The 20726-nt window shown below is 57.1% G+C and overlaps 1 protein-coding gene across 2 annotated transcripts in view; it reads left to right on the top strand.

Annotated features, from left to right (window-relative positions):
• The first annotated feature begins 477 nt into the window (after positions 1-477).
• Positions 478-20726, top strand: part of MLLT1 (MLLT1 super elongation complex subunit) — a 63238-nt gene continuing 42989 nt past the window's right edge. For both annotated transcript variants that reach the window (XM_047709312.1, XM_047709322.1), the window contains exons 1-3: positions 478-691; positions 10147-10327; positions 17374-17456. In XM_047709312.1, coding sequence (XP_047565268.1) covers positions 680-691; positions 10147-10327; positions 17374-17456 — 276 coding nt within the window. In that variant the 5' untranslated portion in view covers positions 478-679. The remainder of the gene's footprint in view (positions 692-10146; positions 10328-17373; positions 17457-20726) is intronic.

The following is a 20726-nucleotide window of genomic DNA, read 5'->3' on the forward strand; positions in this document are numbered from 1 at the left end:
GTCGACCAGGCTTTCCCTGATCCAGATCCAGCATTGGAAAATTAATTTCCCGTTCCAGAGCCCGGAACCCATCCCATGACACGGTAGCAACACGTGGCCAGGAAACAAAAGTGTTCCTAGGGCACCCTCCCCGGGGCTCGAACCGCCACCTCAGAGGGACCAGGTTAGGCTCAGGCCCCCGGGAAGCTCCGGCCACGAGGCAGCGCCCCCTGCGGGCCGCAGTGCGCAGGCGCGGCACGCCCTTCCCGCCCCCGCCCCCCTCCACGTGCGGCGCACACCTCGCGCTCCCCTCCGCCGGGCTCGCCTCGCGCCTCCCTCCCTCCCTCCCACCGCCCCTCAGGTTCGGGCTTCCCATTGGCTGGGGGCTTCGTCCCTCCGACCGCAGCCCGGCAGGCCCCCGCCAGGCAGGAAGTCCCGCCCCAGGAGCGGCCGTCCGCGCTGCAGATTAGCCCAGGAGGCTGTCAGTCGGGGCGGCAGGCCAGAGTCGGCGGCGGGGGCCCGCGGTCGGTGCGCGACCCGGACTGGCGGTGGTTTCCGGTTCCGCGGGGCTGGCGGGCGGGCGGGCAGCCGGGAGCGGCGGCGGTGGCGGCGCCTGACAGACAATGAGGGCGGCGGGGCGGCGCTGAGCGGCGGCGGCGGCGAGCGACGCGGGGCCCGGGGGCGGGGCGGGGCGCCAGCCATGGACAATCAGGTGAGGAGCGGCCGCGCCGCCCCAGCGCAGCCCGCCGCCCGCCCGGTCCCCTCCCTCCCTCCCACGACCCGCCCGCCCGGCCCTCCTCGGTCCCGGCCTCCCCGCCCACGCTCAGCTCCCGCCCGCCCCGCTTTGTGCTCGCCCGCCGCTCCCCCGGCCTTTATGTGGGGCGGGGGCGCCCCTCCCCCATCCGCGACCCCGGCCCGGCCAGAGCCCCTCGGACTTCTCTAGGGGTCCGGACCTGGCCCAGCGCAGAGCCCTCTGAGACGCCCCCCGGAACCGCAGCCCGGCCCAGAACCCCCGGGTGCCCCTGGTGATCCCAGTCCAGCCCAGAGCCTCTGGGACGCTCCTCGGGACCCCGGCCCGGGCCACAGCCTCCACAGGCTGCTCAGACTCCCCCGGGACTCCCCCTGAGACTTCAGCCCAGCCCAGCACCCTGTGGGACGCTCCTCGGGCCCCTGAACCAGCCCAGAGCCCCCACAGGTGGCCTAGAAGCCCCTGAGATGCCCTTTGGGACCCCAGTGCGGCCCAGAGCCGTTTGGATCCCAGCCCACTCCAGAGTCCCCGCAGGCACCCCTGGGGACTCCAGCCCCAGCCAGAGAGTCCCACAGCTGCCCCGGGACCCTTCAGATTGTCAGATCTGGGCCGTACCACCCTTCTGTGGGTCCAGGGCCTGTCTCCTTTTTTCTCCGGACCCTGGGCCTCAAGTCCCTTCAAACTCCCTGAGCCCGCAGCCTACTGCTGCTTCTTGCTTAAACCGAGTGCTGGGGTTTGAATACCCCCACACCTCCCGGAATCCCCGGGACCTTGGTGCGGCCTCCTGCTTCCTCAAACCTAGGCTCACCTGAAGCCTCCTTAACCCTCATTCTCTCCAGGACCGAGCCTTCTCTCCCCCTTGATCTTGCCACTGCCTTAGCCTAGGTGACCGTTTTCCCTTGAACTCTGGCTGGGGCCTGGGTTTTTCCCACAATGACCCAGGCCTGCGTTGAGCTCACCCCCTCAGCCCCATCACTTTGGACTTGGGCTTGCTTCCTCAGAGGCTTTGACACCCTACCCTCCCCCAACCCTTGCTTCCTCGGCTCCCTCTGGTTTCAGGCCCGGTTCAGTTCCTTGGCCCCTAGAGCCTGACGGGCTCTCTTTCACCTTCAGACCTTTCTCTCGGACCAGGCCCAGGGGCATTTTCTGCTCTGACCTGGAGCCCCCTAGCCTGTCAGACCCCAGATGGCTCACTCCCCTCAGCGTGGGTCCTCTGTGCCTCTGCAACCCTGATTTACACTTCCCCACACTTCCCCACACTTCCCCCCAGTCCAGATCTCAGTCTGCCTTTTTCACCCTCAGCTGGCTTCCCTTTGCGGACCCCAGTTCCCCAGCCCCCCTGTACATCTCTCCTTGCATTCAGGGTCTCCCACTTCCTCCCAACATCCCCAAGCCTGACGTTTTGGCTTTCAGCCACTCTCCCCTCTCCCCCCAGCACACCCATATCCCTTCCTTCCCCAGCATCTTAGAGCCTTGCTCCAAACTCAGAGTGGTTCCCCAACCTCCATAAACTCTCCCCTTGGCCCCTTTCCCTCCGTCTGGAAACCCGGAGTCAACTCTGTCAGTTTAAGTAAACCTGAGGCCTTTCAGGCCCTGGTCCCGCCTTCACCAGCTCTACACGTCTTCTTTCCAGTACCCATGCCCCTTCCCCTCTCAAGCCCAGGACTGGTGTGGCCCCCGACATGGGGTCCTTTATTTCTTCATCCTTGCCCACTGCCCCTGGGCTTCCAGGGGCACGAGGCCAGGAAGGGCGGTGGTGTGGGGCTCTGGGGGCGGCCGCTGAAATCTGCAGTTGGTGAGGGCAGGTTGGGGCGTCCCGGGCTGCTGGCGCCACCGAGGCAGCTCTGTCTGGTAAGGTGCTGTGTGGCGGAGAGGTTTCAGGGGCCCGTCCCGGTCACCTGTGGTGGTACAGGATCACTGTGGCCTTTCTCTTGAGACGTGGGGTAGAGTTTAGAGCTGTTGAATGGTGGATTTCTGTAGCGTGGTGTGAGTTCACTTCTCTTAAAGGTACTGAGCTTGTTGGCTTCCAGCCTGTGCTGAGTTAGAAAACAAAAGAGGATATACCTTTCGTGTCCACTTTCAATGAAGGCCTCCCCCCCCCGACCCCGCTACCCCTCGTGGGAAAGTCTTGTTGGGTACCACGCAGGCACAGAATGTGACTCCGGCTTGTCACCCCACCTGCTGGTCTCCCGGGAGATATCTTCAGCCCAGATGTGTCCATTCCCCCGTGATTTGCCAGGCCCTGGCTGTCTGGGTTGCTGTCATTTATGTAAGTGGAATGGTGGGGATAGGTGGCATTCTTGGCCGTGACAGAGGGAGAGAACAGTCCTGCTTGAGTGGACTGGTGATCACACTTGGGCTAGGAGAGAGATCGCCACTGCCCAGTGGGCAGCCGCTAGCACCTGTGGCCGTTGACGTTCATGTGCATGAGAATGAAAAAGTCAGTTTCTCAGGGGCACCAGCCACATTTAAGTGCCCATTAACCACCACTCCTGAGCTGTTGGCCGCCTTCATGGGCATCTCAGAGACACAGTAGTTCCATCATTGGCAGAAAGTTCCATGGGCCAGTGCTTGTCTAGATCCTTACAGAAGTATTTGCAGGTGAAACTGATCCCGAAGGAAAGTATGTGGCACTTTGTAGTCTGATTCTCTATTCCTGGCTGCATTTCTGCCAATCTGGGAGAGGCCTGGGAGCTCTGTCCCTTCCTGACAGAGGTGGCACTCCCTGGGAAGACAGGAGGGAACGGTGTCCTTTACCCAAGTGGGTAAGTTGGCACTGACTGTTCCAGAATGACTTTAGTGCATGGAAAATGCTTTGAATTCACCAGAATCTTGGCTTTCTCTTTCTCCCTCGAGATGCCCCAGACCTGTAAATGCCTCAGCCTGATGGGAAACAACAGGAATTTCCCCTAAGGGCCCCTTGCCCCCCTTGCTTTGGGAGGGTTTCATTCTCTTTACTTCCCTGCCATATTCTCTAGAACTTTCAGACTCAGCTAAGAAGGGGGATTCTGCATTTTACTTTGGGCTCCCAACTTCTCAGCATTGAAATCCTTTCCCCATGGCCAGAAAAAGTCTTTTCTGTTTCCCTTTTCCCTGACTTTAACCCTTGCATTTGATTTCCTCAACCCTCAGTCCAGACTTGCAGGTCCATTGTCTGTGGTGTTTGTGTTTTGCTGGGTCACGTCTGGGAGACATGAAGGGTGTGGAAGGGTGGGCATGGGTGAAGGTGGAGCAGATGGCGAGAACGTGGAGAAAGGAGGCCGGAGACAGTGTCTCTGGGCCCAGAGGTGTCCTAGGCTGCTAGGGGTGGTGTCAGCACCTGAGTGGTCCTGTTCTCTGTAGGACCAGGGAGCCCTCCCTTCACAGAAACACTCAGCCTGTCACCTGAGGTGGGCAGCCAACCCATTGAATCACACAGTTGAAATGATGCTTGCTGATTTTCCCAAGTTCACATGTGAGATACACTACTGTTGACAATCCTCTGTCGTTCCAGAAGAGGAGGTTTGCTTCTGACAGCGATGGCCCAGTTTATAGAGATGGAAATGGAGGCTCAGGAGGGTCCCACAAGGAGTCAGGACCAGGTGGGATTCCTAGGTGACTGTGTCCTTTTCCCAGACCTTGGAGAGAAACGCTCAGATTTGCACAGAGCACTGACTTCAGGGTGACAGGATTCTCCCTGACCCAGCTCTCAAACTATCACTGGGCAGTTGACCTGCTGAGTGGTTTGTCCTAAAATTAGTACGTTATATAGTTTTTGAGGTAGGAACGAGAATCCTCTTCACCTTTATAACCATCATAATTCCTTTCTTTCCTTTTTTTTCCACCCCTAAGATTGATTTATGTTAGAGAACAAGAGCATGAGAGTGAGTGAGCTGGTGGGGAGGGGCAGAGGGAGAGAGGACCTCAAGCAGACTCCCCACTGCGCAGGGAGCCTGATGCAGGGCTGATCCCACGACCCTGAGATCATGAGCTGAGCCGAGATCAAGAGCTGGACGCGGAACCCGCATCCCCATATCCGTCACAGTTTCTAACTCAAAGTTTTGCACTTCGCTTTGCCAACTGTTGGTTGAATAAAAGTAACTAGGAACCAGTCACTTTGTAACCATGCCCACCTGGCGTGCGGTCAGAAGCCTTGATCAGGGTTGTACTCCTTCAGAGCAGGCTGCTTTCTGGAGAACTTTGTGGCCAGCCGGTGCACCATCCCCGCAGCTGCGGGCGTGAGAGTTGGGACACGTGTGTAGCATAAACCCTGTCCCAGCCTTACTGGCTGGCTGGCAGCGCTGTCTTCCTGGAAATCTGCAGACTAAGGACTGGGGGTGTCATTGCATCTCCCCATGGTCTGTGCACTTATCCTTAGTTTCCAGGGAGACATTCACCGAGCCCCTTCTTGTCCCTTTGTCATTAATCTTATGCCCTGGGCCAAAGGGATGAGGCCAGACGAGGAGCGCAGGTACTAGCCACCCTCCACCCTCCCAGTCCCCGTCGTGTGTCACTGGTTAGAAGACCAGCGCCTCGTGCAGGGGTTGTGAGAGCTCCTTTGGCTCTGTCCCCACCTCCGAGAGGGCAGTCTTCGGCTTGAGAGGATTGTCACTGAGGGATCCCCATCATGTTCCCATCTACCTCGTGTTCTGATCCGGTGGCTGCTCTTAAGAGCCCCCCAGCCAGGTCTGGGGGGAGAAGTTTCTGCAAAGAGTGTTTTCTCCAGTCTGGTGCTGCTGTCGCACTGTGGGACCAGCACCTTCTTGCGCTTCTGTAGCTGTGGACCTGCAAGCAGCCGTGCCAGCAGCCGTGCCAGACCCAGTTGGACTTGGCACAGTCAGTCTAGGCCAATGAGGGGAGAAGGCTCTTCGGTGTTCTCTCCTCCTGGGAGGGGAGGGAATTGTTGCATCTGAGGGAATTGGATACGGTCGCCAAACTCCAGGCATAATTATACCACTCAGTAAAGTATGCAATCCCAGAGGAAAGGGCATCTGTTGAGGAGAATTCCCACAAGGAAATCAGGGGAACTCTTACAGATAAACTTGTTAAAGACCTGCCTTTGGGGGCCCAGGCTGAGGGCAGGGTCCATGGGACGCAGGAAGAATCCAGTGAGGAAAGACCTCCGAAGCAGCGGAGCTGTTGGAGGGAGGCTGGCCCACTCTGCCGGGCGCTGGCCGTGTGAGTCCACGCTTGGGGGGGGATCTGTACTGTCCAGTGAGCAGGTGCCCTCCAGGGTCTGTTTGCCTGGCCTGCAGGGCGTGGGATTACCACCCTTGGGTTCTGGTGGATCTGGAGAGAGCAGTGCCTGGCCGAGGCCCTCAGCCCAAATCTCACACCCCATCGCCCTCAGCGCCCCACAGTTGCTCCATCTCCATCTGAGGGCATAGAAGTGGCATAGTGAACTCTTACCGGGCAGGCCCGGAATGTTCCCCCTTTGTTCCCAGCTTTTGGAGCGGGGAGTGGGTGCCAAAGAGGTTCCCAGGGTTCTGGGACATGGCAGGCACCGAGGCCGGGTCCCTCAGGCTCTTTCAGCCGCCCACTTGGAGGTTGCGCGGGGTGCCTGTGAGCTGCGGGAGGGACAGGCGGGAGGCATTCCTTCCAAGACGCCTGAGAGCTTAACCTGACTGGCAGGTGACCTCTTTAGGAAGCTCGGCGCCCTTCCTGGGGAACGAGCTAACTGATTCACTTCAGTTCTTTGGCTCTGCTGCATGGGGAAGGAGTCCAGGTTGGGGCGGGGGGCTGGGCAGAACCCTTGAAGGTGGAATTGGCTGAATTGCACTAAGAAGATATCATGACTTGACAAGCCGGGATGACTGGGGCGGGCTGTTTCTCGCCTCTCTCCAGTTCAGGGAGCTTGAATGTCTTCCGCAGTCGGCGACTTCTTTTCTAAGAATCTGAGAATCTGAGTGATGCCACCATCTTTATTTCTTGGAAGAGTCCAGCATTCGGGGGTGGTGGGGGGAGCATTCCCCTCCTTAGCGCACCAGCGGCCGCTGTCGTCGGCCCTTGGAGGGTGGGGGGTGTCCAGGCTGGGTTGGAGCCAGCCCCGGGGGCATAGATGCTGCCCGGGCAGAGTGCTGGGCATGGTGTGCCAGCGCAGCGATCGCCCAGCGCCGCTTCTCAACCTTCCTGTTTACTTTGGCCTCTGGAGCGGGTGTTTTGGCGCTTCATTCTGCGTCTCTGATGGAACTGTGGTCTTCCATTCCTTCACAATAACTGCCCTGCCCATGGTGTGCCCTGGGTAGGAGCCCCAGCCGATCAGAGCTGCTGAGAAGGCAGCTGGGCAGACTCTGGGGAGACCTTTCCGTCCGGAGGAGCTTAACTTAAGAACCGAAAGTCAGAGTCCTTTGCCGGCGTATGGTCACGATCCTGCGTTTTTAGTCCACCTGTAGCCCCCTAGCAGTCCAGGGAACGTCTCCCGATTTCTCAGGGGGAGGACAGGTGGGCGAGAAAGGCAGAGTTTCTGTCCTGTGTGGGAGGGCGTCGGGGGTTGCCGCCCACTCAGGGTAACGTAAATACAGTTCGGGCTCGTTTCCTTGGAACGTGGCCTGTGTGCGGTGCTCTGTGGATGGATGCCTGTGGTGGATTTGAGCATTACTTGTTTATCCAGACGTTTGCTCCCTTGTCTCTAGCTTTTGGTGTGGTGTTTCCCCCTGGAGTGTCCCCTGCCGCCTGTCCTCTTCCCCCGCACCCCTGCCACCTCTTGGCATCAGCATTATCCCACTGCCCTGGGTCTTGGGGCTGAACTTCCTTGTCTCTCCTCGATCCACTCCTCTTTTTCTTCTTCTTCTTCTTCTTCTTCTTCTTCTTCTTCTTCTTCTTCTTCTTCTTCTTCTTCCTTTTTAACGTTTATGTATTTATTTCTTATTTATATCATCTGTACCCCCAGTGGGGGACTCGAACTCACAGCTCCTGCATCAAGAGCCTCACGCTCTACCGTCTGAGCCACTCAGGCACCCTTCTGTCCACTCTTAAGTCCTGCCAGTTCTCCCATTTCAGACTCGTCTAAATTTTTCCTAGCCACTCCTTCTGGTTGCCTCCTAGCAGGCTTGTTGTTTGTCTGTCTGTCCTTTTCTGCCTTCAGCCTAAACTGTACACAATTGCCGGGGAATTTTGACTCAGATACTGTTTCCTTGCATCCATCATCTGCTTACAGTTGGCTTTCATTTCTGCTGTGGGGAATCTGAATGCTCCATCCCGATCCCCACCCGTCCCTCCAGTGGCTCCGGGACCTAGAGAACCCCTGCTTTCTCCCCTGTGGAGCCCCACAGTGACTGATCCTGGGCTGGGGGACCTTCTACTCTGTGGTTTACAGTTGGCTCATTAAGTGCACGGAGCCTCCCACTAGCCTTTCCCTGCGCTGGGACCCACCCTGTCCTTATCAGTGTCCTTATTGGCCCTTCCGTTTTGGAAAGCACCACTTAGAATTTGCTGCCCTAGGAAGGCTCTCTAGTTTAAATGATCTCTCGTATTAACTGATGCCTCATGTATAGTGGTTCGAAGATGGAAGTAAAAGGACGAGCTAGATGTGGTCCCTGAGGAGGCAGCAGTGAGTGGCCACAGAGCAGGGGGGCGGGGGGGGGGGGGCGGGCATGAAGCGCGTGGCATGGAGGGGGTTGTACCCAGACTGCCCCAGAGCCTCCAAGGCAAGCCACCAGCTTGGGGACAGCTCACGTGCTTGTGTGTGTGTGCGTGCACGCGTGCCGCTCAACCCAGAAAACCTACATGTGGATGGCAAGACACACTCTGACTTCAAAAAGCTTAAAAAGTGAGAGACGATGAGCATCTTGGACTTGAGGAGACACACAGGCGGGAGACGGGAGGTGTGTGAGGCGTTCGGACTTTATTCCGAAGGAGTGGGGAGCCATGGAAAGCTGAACCGGCGGTGTGATGGGCTGTGTGTGTCCTGCTTTCCTGGCAGTGACCGAGAGCACAGGGACAGAGGGAGGACGCCGTTTTGGGGATCTTCTCTCTGGTGGGGGGAAGGGGACGGGAATCGCATAAGGTCAGCTGGGGAGAAGGGGGGTCCAGAGTACAGAGCAGGAGGTCTCTGGTGGATGGTGGGCGGCGGCGGGGAGGGTGGTTCCTGGAGGGGGCTTTGCTGAGGAAGTGTGAATTGCACGCCACCCAGCACCGAGCTCTTGGCTGTCTCAGCGCTTGGGAACACGTGTCCACTTGGCCTCTGCTTTCTTTGTAACATTCTTGCATTTGATACTAGGTGTCAGGCTGTATCCATGAGGAGCCGGGGGAGAACCTTCCGAGCAGAGTGGATGTTTACTGTGGGCTCCCTGTCGGTGGTTTTGGCCTGCCCAGGCGTAAATGCTTTGTGGCTTTGTGTTCAGTGGGGTGGAACTGGCATGAGCTACCTCACACTTGGGGCGCAGTGTCACACACGTGCGTGAGGAAGGGAGCCTGGCTGCTGGGTCTGCAGGTCTGCCTGGGACCCATCCCCCAGCTGGCTTCATCCTGGGCCCTCCCTTCTCGCTGTGTACCACCATTCTGCCCTTAAAACAAAGTGTGTGTCTGTGTGGACTCAGGCGACCCCAAGGGTCTCTGTTCCCCAGAGGCCTCCCATGGGATGGAGGAGAGGGAACACGCTTTCATCGAGCTTGGGTGATCTGACCGACTAGCGAGGGCAGATGGCAGAGGGGTTCAGGGAGCAGGCCCTTGGGGGACGCACCTGGGCTTGAATCCGGGCCCTGCTCCCTAGCCAAGGACGGTGGGCTGCTCAGCAGCCCAATCCCGGGGCCTCTGTTTCCTCATCTGTGGAATGAAGGAACCGCGCTGTGGGTCACACTGGGAGATGTATTCCGAGAGCTCGTGGTGAGGGTTCCAGCTCTGGACAGGGAGCCGCCCCCGAGAGTCAGACGTCAGAGCAGAGCCAACAGATTGTGAGCTGATGCGCTCCAGCAGTGACAGATGCTGAGAACATAGGATGTGACACAGCGTGACGGGGGTGGTGGTGGGTGCTTTCAGATTGGGTGGCTGGGGGTGGGGGGTCTTCCCAGAGGAGGTGACACTCAAGCTGAGACTTCAGTGACAGGAATGAGCCAGCCGTGGAAGAGACTAGAGAAAGAGCACCCGAGGCAGAGGGAACCGCAGGTGCCAAGGTCCCAAGATAGGAGTGAGCAGGGCTTGCTGGAGGAACGCGGGCAGGTTGTCCGGCTGGGCAGAGGATGAGGGCGAGGACGGGAGGCAACGGAGGGCCTCCAGTGGGCAGTGGGAGAGAGGGCCCGACCAGCAGCTCACATGGTGTCCGGTCTGCCGTAAGTACAGGGAGGCCCTTTGCGCTCTTGTGGGTTGAGACTCCCGTGGCTCGAGAGTCTTGTCTCTTCCTGTGGCCAGCACTGACCGAGCTCTGTGGGCGATGGAGTGTGATGGCTGGCAGTTCCCTGCTTTGGGCTTTTCACTGACCGGTGCTGGCCTCTCTCTCCCTCCAGTGCACTGTCCAGGTCAAGTTAGAGCTGGGACACCGTGCCCAACTGCGCAAGAAGCCCACCACGGAGGGGTTCACCCACGATTGGATGGTGTTTGTCCGTGGCCCCGAGCAATGTGAAATCCAGCACTTCGTGGAGAAAGTGGTCTTCCGGCTGCACGACAGCTTCCCCAAGCCCAAGCGCGGTGAGTGCCTCCGGCCTCAGCGGGGCAGCCCCGCAGGGACCGAGTGTTGGGACGTAACCTGTGTGTCTTCCTCCTTGAAAGTCTTGTTTCCTCCCTCGCCCTGGGAGCAGCTGACTCGCACCCGTGTCCATGCTAGAGGGAAGGTACCCAGCCAGGATGCAGCCCTTTTCTGACCTCCAGATAAAGTGGTTCTCCTCCCTCCTCTCCGCTTCTCCTTCACCTGATGAGTTCGCTGTAGGGAAAACCCAAAGGAGGTGGTGACTGTGTCTTGTGTCGTTGTTTAGACTTGGGCTCCGAGAAGCATCCAGAGCACGTAGCCCGTGGCCAGCGGGTGGGAAGGCTGACTTACTCCCACCTGGTGAGTAATCAGGAAATTGCTTATTGGGCCTACATTTGAGGATGAGAGATACCATTTTAGGAATTCGTGATATTTGGGGCAAAAAGCATAAAGGGTTCTCATTTCCCCACCGTCCTGTTCTGTGTGCCCTCCCTCCCTGCTCCCCCCTCAGACTGCTGCTGGGCAGAAGGAGGGGCCTCATGCGTGTACTCGGCACAGGTCCCGATGGCCTGTGGCCCAGCGGTCTGACGGGGCAGAGAGGTGGGAGCTCACCCAGCTTACCGGGGTCAGAGAACACTCCCTGGGGAATTTGGGATGAAGTCGGTGACCATCTCCTTAGCTCTGTGGCGGCCGGTGCCACATCTGCTTTCCTCGCCATGGAGTCCCCCGGGTGAAGTGCAGCACGTCACGGGTCCAGTAATTAACTTCTTGAACGGGGCTGTTGATAAAGGAGAGAAGGACTTTTTTGCTGGAGAAGGGCTTCAGGGCAGGGAGAGCTGCTGCTGAGCCCTCCGCTCCCAGTGCTGGGGACAGGGGGCTGCTCGAGAGCAAGTGTGGATGGCCTCAGGCAGGAGCAGGAGCACGGCGCGAATCCCCTGGGGGCCAGGGCCTGTGCCAGCGAGCGGCTTGTGGTCTAGTGGGGAAATGACGTCTCTTGCACATGCAGAAAGTTCTGGTTCACAAGGGAAGGCAACTGGAGATTCCTAGCGCCGTGGTAGCCATTTCTTTTTTTTCTGGATTCTTTCATCGGTGTCAACCGTTCCTTTCCCTCGTTTCTCCTTTCCTGGGTCTTCGCCTCGTCTCCTGTTCCTCCTTTCCGTCCTGAGCGTCCTGGAGGAGAGCAGCTCTGCTCACTACGCCAGCAGGCATTAGCACCGTTAGGAATTAGAGCCCGCGGTGCTTACCGGCAGCTCCCTGCTCAGCTCCTACCCCGCGCGGGGTCCCTGTGCAGTCTCCCCGCAGCGCCCTGACCCATGCGAGACGGGCTCTGGAGGGCCCCGGGCGCGGCCTGTGCTGTAAAACAGGGTCTGCGCCTGGCCTGGGGCTGGGGGAGCTGCTGCCCCTGCTTGTTCCCGGCTCCCGCGTGCCCCTCACCCCGGCGGGCCTGCTCTGTCCGCGCTGCCCTCTGGGGCTGGGCTCTCCGCGCATCCTTAGGCAGTTTCCTCTCCGGTTCTTTGCCGTCACCCTCCCCCATCTGCTCCCCTTCTGGCTGGGGTGGCCCCGGTGGGATGTTTCCATCCACCTTTAAGCTGTTCATTTGATCTTTGTGTCCCCCTCCCCCCGCCCTGGGCACCCGAAGTGACGCGAACGGCAGTCTGCAGTTCCCATGCACTTGCTCTGTGCCGTGCTCGTGGCAGCCTTGCTGCGTGGGTCCCCCCAGAATTCCTGCAGGCAGATGTGCTCACTGGGGTTCAGAGAGGCCCTGTAGCCCGCGGCGGTCACGTGGAGGCAGCACCTGTTAAGTTCCAGGTACCTAAGAAACGGGGTGATGAGTGGGGCGCGTTCTCTGAACGCGTCAGCTCGGGGGCAGAGGTGGGATCAGTGGCTGCGGCGTGCCAGTGGCGAGGTCTGTCTGTGAGCGCGGACGCCCAAGCCCGGGGAGCCACTGCTCGGAAAGTGGCCCGTCGTGACCATGGTGGTGTTGACCAAACTCATCGTGCCGGTTGTCAGCGAGCCATCGATCAGGTTAAAGAGAGTGAACTTCGCACAGGGCGCTCTGAGATTACACTTGGTATACTTAAAAAGTGTTTTTTCAATCAAATGCGTACTCCTAACAGTCCCAACAGAAGCGTGCGGGGCAGGAAGTCTCCCTTTCTGTCTCACACCGGCCGTGCTGCCCCAGGGCACTCGAGCCCTTTGTGGATTTTTCCTTCCCGAACATCTTAAAGTAGTAGAAGCAAATTTGCTACCTCTCGATTTTCCAAATTAAAACGATGTTTTTAACTTACCAGCTCTATCCTAAACTCCGGCCCTTCTCCAGCGTCTCCTCTAACGTTTTGTAGGTAAATGATTCGTTTTCAGTGGTTGTCTTTGTGACTTTGAATAAGGAGGCCGACCTGCTGGCCTTCTGGGTCCTCTGCATCCTTGGAGGCAGACCTCTGGCTGCTGGGTCTAACTCAAGGTTTCTATGCCCAGCCACCCACATGCTGCGTGCTTCGTAGGATTTTTCTGTGTTTTTGCTTTTGTTTTCATTTCTTTCCCTCCATAGGCCCCTTTAACAAATTATACGTGTTACTTACGTTGTCCTTCCTTCCTCCCCCCACCGGGGGAGAGATTTATGTCTTGCCATATGCAGTTTGCTGCTGTAACCTTAACGCTGAAAGGATACAGTAGGGACTTACTAAGTATTTATTGAGTAAATGAATGGAGACAGCCCTGTCAACTTTCGTCTGTGCTTTCTGACTTTCCACCTGGGAAGAGAAGGACCTGAGCACCCCCGTCTTTCCTTGAACCTTCTTGGAGGCTGCACTTCTGCTCCCATGTTAGGGGATAATTCTAGAAGTTGGACACCAACTGTTCTGTTGATTCTGTACCTTGTTGGGCTGGTCATTGCCAGGATTTCATTTGTCCTCTGAGCTCCCAGCTACCCAAAGGACAACGCTCAAGGTTGTGTCAAGGTCAGATGGGTCCTTTTTGTCATTCTTGGTTAAAATTTCACCCTGTTTACTTTGCTTCCTGTTTGGACATGACTCTGGATAATTTGCTTCTACCCTCTTTTCCCCCTTGTGTTGTTCTTCAACATCCAAAGCGCTTTCCTTTTTTCACATCCTCTTGATCATTTCCTTTATTTGGTGGAGTCTCCCCCCCACCCCACCCCCTGATATTTCATTCTGGTTCTCCATATCTTCCTTCTCTTATTAGGACTGGCTACTGTCAAGGCCACCTCCTAGCCGTTACCCTGGGCCTTTATTGCTCTCCTGGGGAGGATCTATTTATTACCCTGTGTTTTGGCTTGTTGTTTTACTGGAATCATTTCCAAAGTAATGTCCCAAGAGACTAATTACTGAAGCAGTTTCTGAAGAGAGACACGTGGGACCTAAGCTCTGACTCCTGTGCACTGGAAAGCGCCACTCACCCTGGGTCACACTTGACTGATAGTCTGGTTGGGTATAATACTTCCGTGGAAGACCGTAGTCTCGGAGCCCCTTTAATACTGCTTCATCATCTTCCAGGGGCTCTGTTGCTCGTTCTGATGCTGCTGTGGGGGCTGCCTTGCACGTTTGTCTGCTTTCCTCTAGGAGCACTTAGGTACCTTCTATAGTGTTTCTGGGGTCTTTCTGTTGTTCTTTTTGTTGTTAATGTGGGGTATTTGGTGTTTTGTTTTGCTTTTTTAGATTTCTTAAAATTTATTTGACAGAGATCACAAGTAGGCAGAGAGGCAGGCAGGGAGAGAGGAGGAAGCAGGCTCCCTGCTGGGCAAAGAGCTCCAATGTGGGGCTCGATCCCAGGACCCCAGACCATGATCCAAGCCGAAGGCAGAGGCCCCAGCCCACTGAGCCACCCAGGCGCCCCTGGTGTCTTTCATTTTTAACTCTAGAAAGTTTTCTTCTACTTCTTTGACAATTTCTATTTTCTCTCTCTCTCTCTCTTTTTTTTTTTTCCGGGGGGATGCTGCTTTACTCCTATACGAGTCTTTCATATGTAGAACAGAAACAATTGTATCTGTCTCACAAGGTTGTCCTGGGGTTTGAGCGCGTTAATATGTCTAAAGTGTTACGAACAGTGCCTGGCACACAGTAGGTTCCATATAAATGTGAGGTGCTGTTACTGTTTGAAGTGTTTCTTTATATCTCACCCTTTAAGAATGTGTCTTTTTGCCCTGCATCTTGGGACCTTTCCTCCACTTCCCACTGAGATATAAAATTTGAGTTCTCTATTTGCACCATCTGAAAACCCTTTCCTGCTCCCCAGAGGGCCTTTTTAAAGTATTTTGTTTCTATTTGTTCGGCAGATCTTGGATCTGAGGACATGAGCTCTAGTTTGTTGTTCTCCCCAAGTTCTCATGTGGTCTCCAAATTATTCCTGTTTCTTACTTTCTTTCTTTTCTTTTCTTTTTTTTTTTTTTTTAAGAGCTTGTTTAGTTGAGAGAGAGAGATAGCAAGAGAGAACACAAGCAGGGGGAGGGAAAGAGGGAGAAACAGGCTCGTCGCCGGGCAGGGAGCCCCACGTGGGGCTCGATCCCAGGACTCTAACGTCATGACCTGAGCCAAAGGCAGATGCTTAACCCACGGAGCCCCCCAGGCGCCCCTGATTTATTCCAGTTTCTCTGGGTTCTTTCCTCTGGGCAGAAACTCTCACTGAGAGTGCTCTGTAAGGCAGGGTGGGCTTTGTTGACCTGCAGGCTTCTGATTGGGGAGTGGAGCCCCCACCTGCAAGATGAGTTCATCAGAAGGAAGTGATCTGTGATGGAAAGGGGTCATTGAGGCTGGATCTAGGAACTGAGGCCAGGCTGGCCAGGGGTGAGGCCAGTCATGACAAAGCACCTTACAATACCCTCGAGGGGCTTGAAGTTGGTCCTGAGGGCAGGGGGGAGCCATCAGGGACACCATCTGGTTCACAGTTCAGAATGGTCATTATAACTGCCCGTGTGGAAGATTCCCAGGAGTAAGCCCGAGACAGAAGGGCCAGTGACATGCTGGGTGGCACCCCATGCGAGTGGCAGGGTGCCTGGGCTAGAGCAGAGCGGCAGGGTGCCGGGGCAGTGGTGCATTCCAGAGTGTTTTGGAGGCAGCTGTGATAGTGCTTGGTGATGGGTGAGCTTGGGAGACAGAGGATTGGGGTGACCTTGGGTCCTTGGGTGGGTGGTGGGCAGCCTGAGTCCTGAGCTGTGGGGTGCTGGGAAAGGGGGATAAGGAAACATCTGCATTTCCCACCCAGCCCCCTCAGGCAGGTGTCAGAGGAGCAGAAGGAGACTGGCCAGCGGAGAGGTTTGCTGCTTATCTCATCTGGGCTACCTGGGCTTACCACCTGGTGGCCCAGCCTGTTGTCCTGGAGGCCAGGCTGCTCCTTACTCCTAGGTGGGCTGACCAACAGACCGAGGGTGGGACACAGCCTGTGTAAGCTAGGCCAGACAGAGGCGCCCTCCCGGCCTCCACCGTCACTCCAGCACCTGACTCTGCCAGCCGTAGACAGTGGCAGAGCGAATGGATGGATGCAGTCGCCGCTGCACTTGGCAGTGATAGTCACGCAGAGAGAGCCTGCCGTCAGGTGACAGTGTTCAGGGTGCTCAACAGAGGCTGCCCGGGGCCATTGCTGGCCTCCAGGGGGCTGTGCTCTGTGCTGTGGCCTGTCGTGGGGCTGTTTGGGAGACCCCTCTCCAACACCTGGTGGGGAGGTCAGTCCAGTTGAGTAAGCCGCATTCTCCAGCAGTAGGCAAGGTCCTGCACCCCAGAAGTGTCCCTGTGGCCGGCCACAGGGCCTGGCTCCTAGAGTGCCCAGCAAGCACACTGCTGGGGAGGTAGACTTCGAAGGGAACAGGCTCTCTCCGGCAGGGCAGGGTGCAATGGGGAGGGGGAGTCTTGGTCATGGCTCCTGGAGCCAAGGCCAGCTCCCCTGCGGTTCATACCCTCTCTGGTCTGTGAGGCCCGAGGAGCTCCTGAAGCCTGAGCCGCAAGCCCGTCTCCTGCTCCCCTGGTGTTTGCAAACGGGGGTCCCGTGCAAGGCCTTTTGGCTAGCCCTGCCTCTGGGGGTCCCTAGTTCTTCCAGACCTACCCTGTTGGCCAGTTTTACTGGGGTAGATGAGAGTCATGACATATTTGACCTAATGATATTGGATGAGATGTTTGAGAGCTGAAGATTTTTTTAAAAGAAAAAAACTTAAACCATTTTAATTAAAAAAAAAAAAACCCTTTTCCTTTATGTTCCGTGCACTGTTTTCCAGCAGTTTCTGGCCCACTTAAGAATCACCTGACTGGTGCAGACGTGTGCATAATGGTTTTTCACAATCGGCAGGGTGTTTTCCTGTCTCCCACTAGAGATTGCCTCTGGAGAGGGAGGGGTGGGGGACCAGGGGAGCTGACCTGTACTGTTCTAATTTTTCTTAAAAGCGGGAAGACGGTCTTTTCATGGCAGCATACATGTCAAAACATTGAGGTTCATTCTGGAGAGTGTGGTTGCTGGTCATTTTACTTGTACTTCGCTGTTCTTTTTGGTTTCACCTTTTTCCCCCCCAACTCTGGGGTTAACGAGTCTCTATTCGGTCACTTGGGAATGCCTTTGTGAGGCGCTAAAATGGAACCCAGGGTCCTCCCAGCGAGGACCCGCCATCACCATCTCCCGTCTCTCCCTGCTTCTGTGACACTGGCGCCCAGCTGGGCCTCCGTTAGCGTGTTTGAGTGAGCAGCAGGAGGTGGTGGGTACGGCCCTCCCTGCCGGGGACGCTGGGGCCCCGCGGGGTCTGACACCTCACCTCACTGCCCCGATTCAGTTGAGCTCGTGCAGGCCGTGGCTGGCAGTGGCCGCTCTGACCTAGCTCGTCTCACGTCCTTCCTGCATCTCTCTGCTGCCCTCCTTCCGTGGCGGGGTCACCTCTCTCCTGCCCACTCCTATGCCTTATGATGCTTTGAATTCTGTGGGATTCGACACTCCCGGGGGAGCTGGCCTCCAGAGAAGTTGTGGTCCCGCCAGGTCAGCTGCGAGCTTGCTGTTGCTGGTGGCCGGGCCTTTGAGTGTGCGGCGAGCTGATGATGCATTTTCCCTTTCTTTTTAGTGTGCAAGGAGCCCCCTTACAAAGTGGAGGAGTCGGGTTACGCGGGCTTCATCATGCCCATCGAGGTGTACTTCAAAAACAAGGTAGGATCCTGGGGCAGCCGTGAGAAGGACACGCCGTTCCCAGAGGAGGAGGTGGAGCCGGGGTTGCACGTGGGGTGGAGTGTTGGGGTCCCTCGGAGCAGACATCCAAGTTAGGGCGCGGGCGCACAAAGTGGGGCATCTGTCTCACGTGGAAGGTGGGGACTGGGAAACGGCGCATGGGACGGTGGGTGGGGTTGCACGTGGACGCAGCCTTCTCAGGGAGCAGCCGGGCCACATCCCCGTTCAGTTGCCCTGCAGGTGTTTGTGGGCCCTGTGTCAGCAGTGATGTGTCATGACAGGGCCAGATTCCATGGGTGGTCTTAGGGGGTTAGTCACCGGTCGTGCGGCCAAATGCAGAAGTTACGTAAACGTCCAACAGTAGGCGAGTGGTTGGATGTGTTTACGGTGCATCTGTACGGAATCTTCGATGACCCGGTGGGGTGGGGGGGTTAATTTTGGTTGGAAAAAAGCAAGCTTAGGTGTATTGTTCATAGAGAAAAAGAGGTTCATCAGACATGTTAAAAGGGTAAGCTGCGGGTAGGGTTATAAGGGGTTTTTTGTTTTATTTTCTTCCATGTGTGTTTTTTAAACACCGTGACTGTATATATTTGCGTATATTGTTCTGTTCCGTGCGGGCTGCTGTACCTAGATTCCACAGACTGGGTGATTTATGAACAAGAGAGATGTGTTGTCTGGGAGTCCCTGATCAGGGCGACCACTGGGGCAGGGCGGGCCCTCTCCCGGGTCACAGACTTCTTGCTGTGTCCTCACACGGAGGGAGAGGCGGCCATGCGTGGTGGGGTCTCTTACGAGAACATGCATCCCATTCGGGAGGGCTCCAGCCCCAGGACTTAATTACCTTCTGAGATCCCACCTCCTCCGTCCATCCCCTCGGGGGTTAGGACTCCACAGAGGAATTTGGAGGGGACACATTTGGACCGTAGCATTTTTTTTTTTAAAGCCCGGAGGTTAAGATTAGAAAAGCCTTCCGGCAGCCTGCCTCTGCTGCTCACAGGCGCCACCATGAGGCCGTGGTGAGCTTTCTTGGCTCAGAGGTGTGCTTTGCCCAGGCCGTGCTGCCCTTGGCGGCCAGCAGCTCTCTCAGGAAGGAGACCGCCCTGGGAGGCTGGCAGGTGCCACCGCTTACCTTATGAGTCCCTTGGTTAGCCCTCTCTTCCGCACGCCACCAGGCACCGAGGGCCTTGGGGAATGGTGCTCAGCTGTGCCGACCCGCTGGGAGCCGAGGGCCACTTCAGCGGGTAGGACTTGGTGGGATTTGGCGGTGGGCCCTCCTGGGCCCAGGTCACAGAAGCCTGGGTCATCCCACGGCTTTTGGGGATCAAGGCCCGCGAGGCCTGGGAGTAGCTGCTCCTGAGAGAAGAGGCCAGCCTGTGTGTGTGCGGGCAGGGGCTCCATGTCTCCTCGGCAAGGGCTGAGTGGGGGAGATGCAGGGGAGAGGCTGCCCTGCTGGGGCTGGGCCTGCAGCAGGTGGCAGGGCAGTCTTCCTGGACCCTCCCAGGGTCCAGGAGCGTGGAGAAGGGGCGGGGACTGTGGAGGTGGGACGGATGCTGGGTGAGTCTCTGGGCAGGGGTCCCTGGCCTTTCCGTTCCCTGGGGGCAGCCTGTGGTGGGGGAGGGTGCTAGTAGCCTGCTGACGGCTGGGGAGACTGAGTTCGTTCGCAGAAAGCCTTTGGTATTCATGTGCACCGGTGTTCTGAGGGGCGGCTGGTGTGGGAGTCCTCTGGTCACCTGAGCTCGTCTCTGGGTTAACTAGATTGATTCCTTTGAGGTTCAGAAGCAGTTTGGGGTCCTCCAGGCCAGCAAGGCTTTTGTGTTTTCTGAGATCTGTCTGCTCTCCGGTCCCTGACACTGGAGGGAGCTGCGTTTGCTGCCCCCTGGGCAGTGCTGGTGCCCGCCCGGCTTCCCGGTGTTCCTCCAAGGGCCTGCCGGGAGGCTAGGGCTTTGCCTGGGGAGGAGGTCCCGCGCAGAGGCTGCGCTTTGCTGTGTCGGTGGCACTGGCTCTTGGAGCCCTTGCTCCTGCCCGAGGACCTTTGCTGCTCTCCAGGTTTTCTCTCGAAACGCTGGTAAGAAGCAGGAGTGTTTGGTGCTTGTGCCTTAGCTGGCCCCGTTCCTGTGGCGGCTTCTACAGCCTCTGCTTGTGGTTCTCTCTGCCCGGGCCTCTCCCACCGGGAGGGGGTGTTCCATATCGTGTACCCCAGAGAAGGCACGGTGCTCTGGCCGCTGGGAGGGGTCTCAGGGACCATCCAGACCCTGTTCCAGCTTCTTGGCTGTGAGCCAAATGGAGCCTTCTGGTGGGCTCCCCCTCTGGAGGAGGGGTGGTGCTCAGCGTCGAGCAGAGAGGCAGCAGCGGCTCCAGCCCTCACTGCCTCAGCCCTCCTGGTCCCTGGAGCTCGCTGCTGGAAGCCCCACTCCGGCTCGGGGGCCACACTCTATCTTCCCTGGGAGCTGCAGGAGCCCATGGGCACCCGTAAGGAGTGCTGGATCGGGGTTGCCAATGACAGTGCGACACAGAAGCATTTTTTTTCTTTCTTCCTTTTTTCAGCTTCACTGAGGTGTAACTGACAAAATGATAGGACATTCAAAATGCACCACGTGATGGTTTGGCCAACGTGCCCATTTGTAAGAGGATTTTCCCCATCGAGTTAACTAACACATCCATCACCTTACCCCCCCTTTTCTTTCCTTTGGAGAACATTTAAGTTCTCTCAGCAGATTTCAGTTAGTGGTCGTGTCATCAGCTATAGTCCCGTGTTGCACATCAGATCCTCAGGCCTTATTCCATCTTACGACTGAATGTTTGCACCCTTTTACCAAGCCCTCCCCACTTCTCCCGCCCCCCAGCCCGACAACTACTCTCTACTCTCTGTTTCTAGAATTCTCTTATTTTTTTAGGTTCCACACGTAAGTGATACTATGTGCTGTGTCTGTCTCTGTCTGGCTTATGTCACGTAGCGTAATCTCTCTAGGTTCATCTACAAAGGATTTTCTTCTTTGGAATCCCAGTCCATTGGGATTTCCCAAGCCCACAGAATATTCCACTGTGTGTGCAGACACACGTCCACACACTGGCCACATTTCTTGATCCGCTCATCCATCAACGGACCCTTCGGGGGCTCGCTGCAGAGGCATTTTTTTCTGGTTTTGAAGCTGGTGCCAGGCCCCCATGTCTCCAAGCCCCTTGAGACCACTGGGGACTCTGAGGCCCGGAGAGGGAGTCTCCTCCTCCAGCTTGCACGGCGGGTTGGCAGCG

The sequence above is a fragment of the Lutra lutra genome, chromosome 1 (genome assembly GCF_902655055.1).
Source record: "Lutra lutra chromosome 1, mLutLut1.2, whole genome shotgun sequence".
NCBI classification, from domain to species: domain Eukaryota; kingdom Metazoa; phylum Chordata; class Mammalia; order Carnivora; family Mustelidae; genus Lutra; species Lutra lutra.